This window comes from Sceloporus undulatus, chromosome 4, assembly GCF_019175285.1.
Source record: "Sceloporus undulatus isolate JIND9_A2432 ecotype Alabama chromosome 4, SceUnd_v1.1, whole genome shotgun sequence".
NCBI classification, from domain to species: domain Eukaryota; kingdom Metazoa; phylum Chordata; class Lepidosauria; order Squamata; family Phrynosomatidae; genus Sceloporus; species Sceloporus undulatus.
In genome coordinates, this window is record NC_056525.1 from 90242331 (window position 1) to 90251498 (window position 9168).

Genomic DNA, 9168 nt, shown 5'->3' on the forward strand with positions numbered 1-9168 from the left:
GATACATGGGTGTCATGGAGGACTCTCCCCAGGGATACATGGATACATGGGTGTCATTGGGGGGGGGGGAATCCTTTGAAAATGGGCACCCACCTCCTCCTCCTCATCATCTTCCTCCTCCTCCTCCTGTTTGCCCCTCCTCCTCCTCCTCGCCATGCTCCAAGAAAGGGAGCTTTACCCTCACCCTGGCTGGCCCAGAGTCTCACTCCTCCTCCTCTTCCTCCTCCTCCTCCAAGGGTCCACCTCCTCCTTGAGGCTGGCCAGTGGCAGAGTGAGGCTGGAAACAGCTCCGCCCCAGCTACTCTGCCATTGGCCAGCCAGCCTCAAGGGGACAAGTGTTCCCTTAGGTGCGATGGCTGCCGGCTGGGGCCCAAACCCGGGATTTAGAGTGAACTGGACCTTGGCCATGCCAGTACCCCAAAAACCATTACAATCACAGGTGCAGCCGGATTATGGCATCCCTACACTGACTACTTCCCAGTAAGTGGAGATTGGAGAACTTCCTTGGTTCTTACATAGCCCCTAAATGAGGGTCTACCCAGGGATCATGAATACATCATGAGTCTTAACTTCATGAGTGTATAACTTTAGGTTATGTATTGGTAACTGCATTACAGAATTTTGGCTCATGTTAGTATTAAATAGCTACTAGTCTGTACTTTTGAGAAGCTATATAGGAGGAAATGTTAATGCTTCTACTAAGTTTGGTTGGTTGGTTGGTTTACAAAAAATAAGTCTGGGAGATCATCTTCTAGAACCAGTGTCAGGATCCTGAGCCAATAAAACAATCTATCTTTTTAAAAAAGAGAGAACACTATCTTATATTTTATATATATCACTGTCCATTGTGGATTGGTTCACGTATTGTCTTACAGCTTTTGATCACAGATTAAAATACTTCCGTTGGAAAAGGTTGTGTACACATCAAAATGTAAGGTGAATCAACACTGTTTTATACTTGCTCACCTATTCTTTTGTGTAAGTGGAGAATTTTGTAGAACTGTAGTAATTCTTAAAATTCTTCATTCACTTATATAGATTTCTGTTCGTATTTCAGAAACAGAGGAATCCTACACTCATTTTCTGGAACAGAGACCAACAAAATCTGGCCTTATGTTTACACTCTTGTGTCCAGCAAAATTCCTCCCCTCCAGGCTGAAGAGGCAAACTAAGCATCTCCAAAAGAGGAACAATAACTGATACATTGCGTTCTGGTTTGATTTTGTTAATGGTATAATCTTCCTGTGCTCTGCCCTTTTGAAAAGTAGCTGTTCTCCCTCGTGTTACTGGAGAATAACTATGGAAACAAATCTTTGAAAGATTCTAGTTTTCAGCATATTAAACATTTGTTAATGGACTTCATGGAATTATAATTGATTATGCAGAGGCAGATATACCTTAGCAGGTCTGTACAATCTGTTGTTTGTTCCATCCCTCCATACAGAACTAGCACACCTGTATAGGAAGGATGCAATTCATGAATGTTTGGAAATGATTTATTTGATCTCATCCTCTACACCAATTTAAAATTGAACATGCAGTATAGTACATGTATTTGCAATGCAACAAGTACTGTGGAAATTCTATGATCTATGATCTGCAAGTTTATTATTTAATAAATGGAGAATTAATATCAGAGTACTCAGAGAAAACCAGTATTGAAGAACATCTCTTATAAAAATGCTGCTCTATAAAAATGGAACTATTCTTTTTAACTTGGTGGTGTGGGTTGAAGAATAGTTGCACTATTTTGTTAATAGTTTTATAGCTTTAAAATCATACAATGTTATAAGCTATCAAGTAAAGGACAGTGCTCTCTACACATTTTTGCACATGCAGAATTGTCCTTAGTGTTTCCTGGGCCAATTACTGTATTTTGAAACCTCATGTGAACTCCAGATAATCTCTGATCATAGTAAACAGCAAATTCCCATTATTATAGAATGTAAGAATATTGTTGCCACAACTGTGGAAACTGCTGTTGAGTTATACACATGATTTACATAGTAGGTTTGTCTATATAAACCAGAGGTGGACAACTGAGGAGGAAACATGTCCAATTCCCCACTCCTCCACTACCTGGTGGGCCACACTATTCTGTTTCAGCAAGCTGGAAGTGATGTGATGTGATTTCCAGTTTTCATTTTGGCCAATTTTCAACCAATTTTAATCTTTTTTTTTTTCAGGGTTAGTGGGAATCTAGGAAGCTAGAGTGGGTGAAAAGTCACCCCCAAATCTGCCTGAATCAAATTTTGAGGGGAGGTGTGGAGCTGCACTTAAGGGTCCCAAGGGCCACCTACAGCTCAAAAGCTGCAGTAAACCACCGCAGAATATTTCACATGTGCAAATAAGGGAGAAAAAAGCCAGGAGTAAAAGACTTACTCCCAGCATAATTACACAACTGAACTGATGATTTTCAGACACATCATGCTTATCCAGTACTTATCCCGTGAAGAGCCAGGAATGCTCCTGTAACCAAACCATTTCCAGGACTTCCCCATAAATGATTTGTTGCTGGAGCATTCCTGGATCTTCATGGGATAAGTCCTGGATGAGTGCAATGTCATCTGAAAATCTTCTGCATGATCACGTGATTATGCAGGAGTATGCCTTTTACTCCCAACTTTTTCCCCCATTAGATAATCTCCATTATTACATGCATTGTGCCAAAGACTTAGTTCAATTGGTTGGTGTTTGGTGCTTGATGTCTGTTTATTGGTTCTGTATTGCTTTTATAATTGAGATCCTTTCTGTCTTTTGTGATTGGATTTTTTTTTAATTACAGAGGTTTCCTTTTTGTCTAGCTGGCAAGATTTACCCAGGGGTGGTTTTTTTTTTGTCCGCATTGGTAAAGAAAGAGCAGTATCATGCAAAAATACTCTTAAATAACAGAGGAACAGAATAATAGAACACAAAAAGCAATGAGAATTACTTGCAGAACAGCCAACTTGTACTTATAAAACTATAATAAAAGCTTTTGTGTACATTACAGAAGCCCAAATAATTTTGTATCATATGATAATCCAATGTAACAAATTACTATTCAGGATCCTTCAAAAAGTCCTCCAAATAAGAAGTTGATATAAAGACTGTGAAAGGAATCCTATGTAACCCAGAAAACACACGGCGACAGCAAATTCAGAATTATTCAAACATTTCATAGTTCTTCAATTCAACAACATACAATTTCCTCTCCTTCATCAATGTTGTTTCTTTGTTCAGCTGCATACAAATCAAACAGGTATTTTCCTGTCCTTCACATATGTTTATTTTCTTAGTTCTAGCCTGTAATTGATAGTGAAGAAATGCTCTCCCTTTCCTTGCACCTTGCTTTGTATCTTCTACTAGCAGTAGACTGAAACATATGACAAGCAAGCACTTTATCTCTGTCAATTTAAAGAACAAATTGAAACCCTGCCTACTATGCATGTGTTCTTTCTTAGTTGGTCAGTTACTGAAGTGTACTTCTGGAGATTGTGCAGTGCTAAATGTGCAGCTAATCCGTGCATTGGCCAATTTTCTGAATTTTAGACTATAAACTGAACTGAAACATTCCATTTTCAGGAGCAGGGATTTGAATTCTTTTCTTTAAGGAACCAGTTTCTTCACTGAGCTGACTGCTGAGTAACTGCTATGTCTCTGTTATAAGGATACCTGGATTTTACATAAGGCCCAGAGCTCGGAAATAAAACATTACAATAATGTTTAATAATTACCCACAACAAATTATATATATATATATTTAAAATAAGTTAGCAAGCCATAATGAAGATTCATTTCAAAAACGACATAACAAATCAGAATGAGGTTACTCTATTGGTGTGAATAATAACATTTTTTCTAGTTAAATTTATTTTTAAAGAACATTTTAGAGATGCGTTGGCAGGATTTTTTATGCCATTCACTTATGCCATCCCTACCCCCACCCTGGGTAACAAAATTACAGAAATTAGGGGCACTCATGTCCTACTGAATTTGATGTGAGAGCCCTATTGATTTCAATGGGATATCAGTATAAACAACATGGCCTGGATCCAATCCATTAATTCTTTTCACTTTCTGTATTTTATTTTCATTTTCTTTAATCATAGTGTTCAGTAAATAAAATAGTAAAGGTTTGCATTCAATTAGGAATTCAAAACTAGTTTATTTTTAAAATGATGAACCAAAAATATTTGGGAGTTATCCTAACCCTTTAAAAGGTCTTGAAGCCTGTTCTTAAAAAAGAAGAAGCCTATGCTTTGCAGTAGCTGGAGTGAGGGTCAGATCTACTTGTCAGCCTGGTAGATTTCTGTTAAGGTCCAAATCCTGGGCGTCATGGGAGCCTGGAGGGAATTTACATCCAGTGGATCCAAAGCTGGCCCTTAAATGCTCAGAATTAGAGACAGTGGGGAAAGTGGTGGGTCTCTACTACTTGGTAAGGGTGGCCCCAGGAATGGACTGGCATCCCTGGACCATCTGAAGCCTCCTCAGATGTCCATCTGAGGGAGACTGGCATTGTATTGTGGTTTGTAATATTTGACAGGTGCTGTAAATCTATCTACTTTGATTTTAGTCTTCTCATGTTGTCTTATTTTATACTTTATTCAAGGAGGATGAAGAGGAATGTATTTTGGCAGGAGCCAGAGGAAGGAAACACTCCTTTCTGCCAAGTCTCTGCCACTCTGGAAAGGCTTGAGGGATGCTTTCCAAGGTGGAAGGGGTGGAGGAAAGGAGTGTTTCTTCCCCCCCCCCCGGTGGGGGGGAGGGTTATTCATGGTTTTTCCACCTTCACAGTGGTCTTCATCCCTTAACCCCCACGAATGTGGAGGGAGGACTGTACTTTTTAACATTTATGGTGCAAGATCATTGGCCATATTTTTTATTGTGCTGTTTAGCAGCTATCAAAATGACTTAACAGAGACCAAATATAGTTGATTACACCAGTTTCCTCTTTGTCCTCTATACATTACATTTCTGTGTTGCAGTTACAAACATGCTTTGGTATCGGTGGCTTTTAATTTTAAACTCTGTATGTATCTTATTATCATGAGAAGTCATGCAGTATTCATCTTTTGCAAATAATTCAGCCAAAGGGGAACTTCTCTTCCCCACCATATGTCAACCATAGCAAAATTATTTCCAAGATTTGTTTCATTAAGTAAGTCATACTTTTTGTTAAAGTAAAAACATGCTGTCTGAATTTAGCCTGGGTTTTTCAGATTATGTTGCTGTAGCAACACACAAAGCACAGAGTACATGATAGACTGGGAAACAGGCTGGAAATCACTGTTTTATGGGCTTATTCTTCCGCCACAACTTGGAGAGGAAGAATTTCATATAGAAAGATCCAGCCTAAGTACTGGGCTCGTAGGTAGCTTTGTTTTGACTTTTTGCACTTTTATGAAAATGGGTTGTGTCACCTCCAGCTAATGCAACAATGGCCTGGTTTTTATCCAGACATCTCAAAGTCTATGATGGGCCTTCCAAAGATGCTAATCATAGAGTTGGAAGAGACCACAGGGGCCATTGAGTCCAACACTCTGCCATGTAGGAATACATAATCAAAGCACCCCCAACAGATTGGCATGCAGCCTTTGTTTAAAAACCTCCAAAGAAGGAGACTCCACCACTCTCTGAGGGAAATTCTTTCTAATGTTGAGGTGGAATTGTTTTTCCTGTAGATTGAATCCATTGCTTGTTGTCCTCGTCTCTGGATCTGTGTAAAACAAACCTCTTCTCTCTTCGATATGACATCCCTTCAAATATTTAAACATGACTATCATGGTCCCTCTTAACCTTCTTTTCACCAGGGTAAACATTCCTAGATCCCTAAGCCACTCCTCATAGGGCATGGCTTCCAGATCTTTCACCATTTTGGTTGCCCTCCTCTGGACATGTTCTGGCTTGTCAACATCCTTCTTGAACTGATGTGCCCAGAACTGGACACAGTATTCCAGGTGAGGCCTGACCAAAGCAGAATACAGTGGTACTATTGCTTCCCTTTAGACACTATACTTCCATTGATGCAACCAAGAGTCATATTGGCTTTCTTGCCTGCCACATCACACTGCTGACTCATGCTCAGTTTGTGGTCTACTAAGACTCCTAGATCCCTTTCCATGAACTGTAAGAGGCTTTGAAAATCCTGTACAGTATTTAGATACTATGGAAGCCTACACAGGTAGGAGTGTTTCCACTAGCTTTTCTCTGTGACTATTCTGCTAGAGTATGACCATCTGTGATCTTAAGATGGCCATCCTTTATCATAATATTAAAATCTTAACATGATTTAACAGCTGATTTAAGCAGCAGGTATAAAATAAAAAGCAACTCATTCCCCATACAATGCGTAAAATTAAAGGAGCACTGAATGTGATATATACACATGAAAGAAAAGACCATCAGTGGTGAGAATGTATCATAGGAAGAGCTATTGTTCTTCCTCTAACAGTAAGAGGTGTTGCTTGGTCACACTCACTGTCTAGTATAATCAGGGCTGGAGGTGAGAAATAGCCTCTCCCCAGCTTTGAGGCTCAGAGACGCAGTCTCAGGAAGCCATCCTTGTTCAGTGATGTTTTGGTGGGTTGACCTTAAGGATATTCTTTTAGTCATTTGTACCTCAATCACTCCACTCTCAGGATGGCAAATGGGCATGGGTGCCTTCAAGGATGCCCTGCAGGATTTGTTTAGCCTCTGGCACATGAGAGGAAACTTCTTCCCACACAGTTGAAGTTTATTTCAAAAGGCATTTATGTCATATTTTCACTCATTTCCTTTTTTTCTCTTCATGCATTTTCAAGCAATTTGATCTAGGTCAACTCTCTGTGAGAGCCAATGTGAGGTAGTGGTTTCAGCACTGGACCATGGTTTTGGAGTCCAGGTTGGAATCCCCACTCAGCCATGGAAACCCACTGGGTGACCTTAAGAAAGTCACAATCTTTTCAGTCTCAGAGGGAAGCAAAGGCAACCCATTCTCTGAATATGTCTTGCCAAAATAACCCTATGATAGGATCGCTTCAGTGTCACCATAAGTTGGAAGTGACTTGAAGGTACACCACCACCACAACAACTGCTCTGTCCCCTGCTTTCCCGTACTTACACATACATTAACAATTACATTTAGGAGGTCATAAACATGGGGAAGGGGTCACTATTCTATGCCATTTGCTGAGGATCATGGGTGCTTCTGGAGGGAAAGTAAGGATTGTAGTCTGGATTATTATCTATGATCCTATCATTTTAATTGTTTTGCAACTATAACCAATTTTGTTGTATAAAGTTTTAAAGAAACATATTAGATGTGTACAAAAATTCCAACAAGTCTGTAAACAGTAGGAATGTAGTACTTGTAACTTACAGCCTTTCCTACACTTTATCATTTTCTGACTGCTTATTTTTATATTGTAAGCCACTTTGGACAGGAACTGTTTTGTAGATCTGCCCTTTTAGTTTAAGCACTACACAAATATGTTGGGGATTGTTCTACAGAAAACAGCAGGGCGAGTTTCAGTTGGAAGTATAAAATCGGATAATTTCTGTGCATGCACGTGCTAAGGGATGCTCTTTCAATAGCACTCTGCAAAAGGCCTGAGAATTTTATTTAAAAGCCATAGCAATTTCAGGTCAAGAATTCATATTTGTAGCACAGGTACAAAAATGGTCATTTGAAAATAATGTCTGAAATCCTGTTGGTTAGTTCCAATGACAGTAGACACATTGAATCAATTACTGAATAGCAAGTCAAGTCATAAATAAATCCAGATGATGCAGAGGCTCTCCTTTTACTTTTGGCAACGATGGAGTTAGGCCATTATAGTGATACATGAATTTTCTACCAGCTACATATTTAACAACATTCCTTTTTTCTGATGATCTGAATAATTCAGAAAAAGCACTCCACTCCAAAACTACCCAAAGCTTACTCTGTTTTTATTATAATGGTCTTAGCTTTTTCCAAGAATCACAACCCTTTGTAATACTTTGCAATTTTCAATTCATTATATTGGCACTTTACTGTGAATGTGATACATTTTCTAAAGTTTATGCTGCTGCTTTGCTTATAATTGTATTGAGAGGAAAATAGTTCTTTGGTTAGCCAATTATTTTAGGGAAACAGTTTTTGTAAGTAAGCAGCTTACTGAGAGAAACTGGATATTTTTTCATCGTCCGATTCTACAACTGTTGTTACTATTTGATATATGTAAATAAAGGTAACTTCAACTTCATGTTTTGTCATCTGTATATAATATGACAGTCCTTATTTGCTGATTCTCATTTTAGAAATAATAAAAGATCTTTCTTCATTTAGTACATGTGTGTGTGTTGGTGGGGGATCATGCAGACTCCAGGTATTGTTGAACTACAAGCCCATCCCTGTAGCTCTAACTGTCTTCATTAGTAAAATATGTTGGGAAATGCAGGCCAGTTATCTCTGGAGGACTGAATTATTAACACCCCAGCAATATAAATGATGAAAAGTAATAGTTTTGCTTTCTGAGAGGTTAAGAAAAATTGTAACCTGTATTCACAATCTTATAAGCTAGGGGTGGGCCATGGTGGGAGGCTTGGGGGCACACACCCTCTGCTAAAAATAGCAAAACAAAAAAATGTTTTTGTCCCACAATGCATCCCCCCAAACACCCTCTTGGGGGCATGGGGGTGGTGAGCCATTTGGGGCCCAGGAGAAGCCTTTGTTATGAACAGCAAGTTACCATGCGGCACTTCCTATTCACTTTCTGCTTTAAAATTAGGCTTCTCCTGGGCCTAAAATGGCCTGGGATGGGGCAAAAATACCACCCAAGCCTTCCACAGTACGTTTTGGGGTAAAATGCCCCACAGACTGTACTCTGCCCAACCACTGCCTTTAGTACAGTTGTTGTCAAAAGTCGTATCTTTATGGTTATTTATTTAATTTATATCATGCTTTTCTCCCATAGGGAATCCAAAACAGTTTACGAATTAAAATCATATAATAGAATCATACCATTGGAAGAGACCACAAGGGCCATCCAGTCCAACCCCCTGCCATGCAGGAAATCACAATCAAAGCATGCCCAAAAGTATGCAAAGGAATCTTGTAGCATACCTCCAAAGTGACCTGAAGCAGCTTTATTTTGGCTTGTCTGTTCAGGCCCATTGCTAGGTATAAGCTGTGGAGACACTCATGTTAGAATCCCTGCAGAATCC

The 9168-nt window shown here is 39.4% G+C and overlaps 1 protein-coding gene across 1 annotated transcript in view; it reads left to right on the forward strand.

Annotated features, from left to right (window-relative positions):
* AK4 (adenylate kinase 4) overlaps positions 1-8207 on the forward strand; it is a 47942-nt gene extending 39735 nt beyond the window's left edge. Inside the window, exon 6 of the mRNA XM_042463945.1 lies at positions 1058-8207. Within this exon, the coding sequence (XP_042319879.1) occupies positions 1058-1172 (115 nt within the window). The 3' untranslated portion in view covers positions 1173-8207. The remainder of the gene's footprint in view (positions 1-1057) is intronic.
* Positions 8208-9168: the final 961 nt, after the last annotated feature.